The 4,729-nt window shown below is 43.3% G+C and overlaps 1 protein-coding gene across 1 annotated transcript; it reads left to right on the plus strand.

Annotated features, from left to right (window-relative positions):
* The first annotated feature begins 422 nt into the window (after window positions 1-422).
* LOC148373482 (leukocyte cell-derived chemotaxin-2-like) lies at window positions 423-4,328 on the plus strand. Its single transcript, XM_088325960.1, has 4 exons — window positions 423-591; window positions 669-780; window positions 2,080-2,231; window positions 4,060-4,328. The coding sequence occupies exons 1-4, from the start codon at window positions 549-551 to the stop codon at window positions 4,224-4,226; spliced, it is 474 nt and encodes a 157-aa protein (XP_088182086.1). The 5' UTR covers window positions 423-548; the 3' UTR covers window positions 4,227-4,328.
* The last annotated feature ends 401 nt before the right edge of the window (window positions 4,329-4,729 follow it).

The following is a 4,729-nucleotide window of genomic DNA, read 5'->3' on the forward strand; positions in this document are numbered from 1 at the left end:
AAATGCATGTCAGGTTAATTGGCCGGTCCAAATTGTCCCTAGGTGTGAATGAGCGAGCAAATTGTCTGTCCCTGTGTGCCCCGTGACTGGCTGGCAACCAGTTCAGGGTGTCCCCTTCCCATTGCCCAAAGATGGCTGGAATGGGCTCCAGCACCCGAGTGACCCTACTGAGGATAAGCGGTGCAGATGGATGGATGGAGTTTTTGACCTCCAGGAGGCGCTAAAGGATACACAGTGTGCCTTTAGTGCTAAACATTTGATCCAAAGTCGACCTCATTTCGTGTGTACTTTCACTGATAACAGATTCCATTTTTGCCCAACAAGAACTTTGACTTCCGCCGAGCTCGCCAATCGGCCGAATGAAAAATTCCGATGAAGTGAGTCCAACGTGACCACCAATTGAAAGATGTTCTCTGTGTTCTACAGTGTTTGTCGATTGAGAAACCCAGCAGGAATTTCCGTAGTGTTGCAAACCATGGGCGGTCTGTCCCCGTCTGCTTCGGCGCGCTGCGCATAAAAACCGAAGGGGGGACGACTGAAATCATCGGATGAAGATGTTGAAGACAGCGGCTCTCCTCGCAGCTTTGCTGGGTGAAAACTTTATTGTTTTTTCTGAAAGGTTTCATTCTTCCCGTCCGGTGCTAACCTTATGTTGTGAATGTGTGTAGCTCTGGTGTCTCTTTGTGAAGGCGTGACCTTTGGCCAGCTATGCCAGGGCAATCCCAGTAACAACCGCAGGGGCAGTGACATTTTTGGCGAGGGCCGCTACGGGGCCCCAAGGTAAGGCTGCTGAACCTCACGACATGGACTTGCATTTATCCATCCATCCATTATCTGCACCGCTTATCCTCAGTAGGGTCACGGGGGTGCTGGAGCCCATCCCAGCTATCTTCTGGCAGTGGGCAGGGGACACCCTGAACCGGTTGCCAGCCAATCGCAGGGCAGACAGGGACAGACAATTTGCTCGCTCATTCACACCTAGGGACGATTTGGACCGGCCAATTAACCTGACATGCATGTTTTTGGGATGTGGGAGGAAACCCACGCAAGAACGAGGAGAACATGCAAACTCCACACAGGAGGTTAGATCTCATAATCGCAGAACTGTGCCGCACACGCGCTAACCACTGTTTCGCCGTGCTGCCCTGACTAGCATTTATTTGTTTATTTCAATTATTGGACCAAAGTTAAAAATAATAGGCAATCGTCCATGGTTTTGTTTTTTTCCCCATTGAAAAAAAAAACATCAATTATACAATATATTTAATATTCATAAAGAAGCAACCTCCCCCAAACCTACAAGCGTCTGAAATACCAAATACATAAAAAACAAACAAAACAAAAATATTGAGAGAGAGAATATATATATATATATATATATATATATATATATATATATATATATGTTCGCGATCAGCGTCGCAAGCTCGTACCTAACATTTTCATTTTGGTTCGCAGGGTCTCACAAAAAAGCGCTGCTGTGCCGTTAAAACAGCTTCAAGTTGTTTTACCTTTTCACAGCGTTTGTTTCCAGTGAGCTCTTTGTCGTAAGCAAGTTTTGCCTGACAGTGCCTCTTTAGATTATGTTCTTTGAAAACCGCCACAGTCTTTTGGCAAATTAGGCAGACGCAGTTGTTTCGTATTTCTGTGAAAGTAGTACTCCAATTTTCACTTGTTCTAGAAGCGGCAGCCCTCACAGTCAACTTTCCTTTTTTCATTTACAGTTACCATGTTGGAAACGAGGCGGTCTAAATTTCTCACTGAATGCCAAGGGCAATGTGGCTAGAGGGATACTGCTATCATCGGGTGAAATGGGGATTTTTTTTAATGACAGTGGACCCGGGTCAGTAAAACTTGAATCACGGGCCATAACCTTGGAAATGCCTGGTGTAGTGGGTGAGTGACATACTAGACTTTTATGTTGGCCAATCAGAAGATGGACCTGTTATTTAAGTCTGAGAGGTTGGATGTGGGTAGGCCGATGATTTTAGCTTCTGTGTAAGTGATTCGTCTAAGTTTGGACGGTTCATGACAGAGTGCATGAGTTAACTTGTTGAATTTTGTCTTTTGGTTGTCCAGGGGGAGCAGAACGCACCAGGGTTTGGACATTGTTTGTCAGGACGGCTCTGAGGTCTACGCCCCGTTCGACGTCACTCTAAGCAGGGGCGTCATTGTTTACACCGACCCCCAAAAGGCGGCCATCAACAATGGCATTGAAATGCGGGGCGAAGGTCAGTACACCTCTTTACCTTAACCTTTTGCATCGATAGCAAAAGCACTGGATGTCACCGCATTGTGGAGTACAACTGAAAACAAGCGCTACAAATCGCAAGGAAGAATAACAACTACAGAGACTCAAAATGACTGCATTTTTCCTCTCATTTTTTGCCCAGCTTTTTGCGAAGAAAAAAAAAGAGAAGTAAACTAGTAGAAAACTTACAAAAATAAAAAGGGGGGAAAAAAGAAAGAAGGAAAAACAAAGACAAATAATAAAAATAAATAAGAGGGAAACAAAACAAAAATAAATGAAGAGTAAAAAAAGAAAGAAAAGTATAATAAAAAAGAATAAAAAAGCAAAGAAAAAGAGAATTGAAAAGATACAAAACAAAAAGAAAAAAAACAAACAGAAAGAGAAACAAAAAAGGAAAAGAAAACAAAGGAAAAGACACCTGTACGTATAATATTTAACATAGATCGACTATGAAATATGTCCATGAAAGAGCTTGTATAGTATTTTGTTAAAAGACTTTCTGTTTTCTCCATTCTGTAACATTCGTTGGATGAAGTGGAGAGACTGTTTTACCTATCAGAATCCACTATGCAAATTAATATTTCTGGCGTTGTGAGCAAAAGTAGTGTGATGAGATAAGCTCCAATGCCTTTTCATATGTCATCACTACCACTAGTTATCAATTGGTAGAGTGCCAGCGCTCGCACCGCCACGACTGAAGTTTGATTCCCATTGCATACAATGATTTGAGATTTTGTTTAGAGACGTTTACTGATTGATCAAATAAATGGTACTGGGACACATGCCTGTAATTACATGATGCATTTCCTATCTTAGCCACTGTATTCTACGGTATATACGGCGACCTGGTATATAAGGGGCCTGCTCACAACTGCAAAGCATTGGCAGCTTCTGGTGGACATACAGAAGCAGTTGCGATACTCAGGGAACATTGCAGCGAGATGTGGTGCTGATGTCTGGACCCAGCAAGCAAGTGGTCCTTCTTGAGCTGGGAGGACCGGACCGATGAAGCTCAGGAGAGAATGCCGGGGGAATGGGTGGAGGGTCGTTTAGCGTGCAGGACCTTACACCGTGTCCTCAGGCTCCTTGGGATTTGTGAACTGCACAGGCCAAGCGACAACAAAAACATCTTGGGAGCAGCTGAAAAGGCTTCACCTGGCTCTGTTTGAGGAGGGGGGTGGTACCTGGACACAAGTTGATCACCCTCTGCTGGGTCGCCTGGGTGAAAAACCCGACGACCCTTGGAGAGTCACTAACAATGTGTTCAGGTTGCACCACAAGGTGTATTATTTATTAGGCGCGCGGAGTAAGTTACTCTTTCAAATTTCTGGCCAAATTGAGTTTTTTTCTCAACTGTTTACGATCATACCATCCTGTGAACGCCCGATCTTGGGAAGCTAGGAGGGGTTGGGCCTCGTTAGTACTTGGGTGGAAAACCACCTGGGAGTACCAGGTGCTGTAAATCAGTCATTGGGCACACGCTCTGCTGCGACAGCACTGGCTGTATTTCCCCCAGGATAGTCAATGAAAATGAAGTTCCCTACGGGGAACCAACTAAATAACTTGATCGCACCTTATAGTCCGGTAAATACGGTAAGCTTCAAAATATTTTTTAGAGACTTGAGCATCTCGAGACGCTGTTCTTGGGTTGAGGACTGATGTGAACATAAGCATTAGCCCAGTACTACATCCTCTCCTCAAATTCAATAGCCAAGCCGTTAGGTGTGGATTTTTTTTTTTTATGCCCTCCATAATTTACACATAAATGAACCCGAGTATTTGTGTGTTGCCCTTTGCCGTCACTGCAGGTCTTTGCTTTAAACTCTTCTATGTGAACCCGGACAAGACTTCAGGATCTGTGCGCAAAGGCCAGCGTCTTGGGGTCATGCTACCCATGCAAAGTGTCTACCCGGGCATCACCTCACACGTGCACATGCAGATGTGCGACAGGAGTGACCCCACACCTTACTTCTGACAACCAATGAAGTAGGCTACATCCCAGACTTTGAATGGTACAACTGTGTGATTTTTTTTGTAATGAATGTGAACCAAATAAAAGACAGAATATGGGACCAAATTACTCTACTGGAATTGTTTTTTATTTCATGTTTTGAATAACGTATCCAATTTTTTGGGGTAATACAAATGCTTGCCAATGACAGTGTTGGTGTAACAAGTTACAGAAGAACGTGTCCTGGGAACGCAATTACTTTTTCGGTAATGACCTCATTATTGTTTTTTCCTTGTACCAATATCATGTCGTTTTTATATGCTCAAATTATCGTGTTGCTTAAATTGAGTTTTTATCAAGGTAATTATTAGTTATTCTTTTTGGTAATGACTTTTGCTGTAATTTGAAATTTTATAACAAAAATGCGTCAAGCCCTTTTGTTGTCCTCATTTTAAAGACCATCTCTGTACTTTTCTTTCTAGTTTTCATAAAAATGTGACAGAGAACATTTCATTTTAGCCACTGGG

This window comes from Urocampus carinirostris, chromosome 1 (assembly GCF_059441175.1).
Source record: "Urocampus carinirostris isolate Australia breed hairy pipefish chromosome 1, RoL_Ucar_1.0, whole genome shotgun sequence".
In the NCBI taxonomy this organism is placed as follows: Eukaryota; Metazoa; Chordata; class Actinopteri; order Syngnathiformes; family Syngnathidae; genus Urocampus; species Urocampus carinirostris.

Coding starts and splice junctions, on each gene's coding strand:
- LOC148373482 (XM_088325960.1), top strand. CDS start 549: ATGAAGATGTTGAAGACAGCGGCTCTCCTCGCAGCTTTGCTGG. Junction 592..668: donor TCTCCTCGCAGCTTTGCTGG/GTGAAAACTTTA, acceptor GAATGTGTGTAG/CTCTGGTGTCTCTTTGTGAA. Junction 781..2,079: donor GGCCGCTACGGGGCCCCAAG/GTAAGGCTGCTG, acceptor TTGGTTGTCCAG/GGGGAGCAGAACGCACCAGG.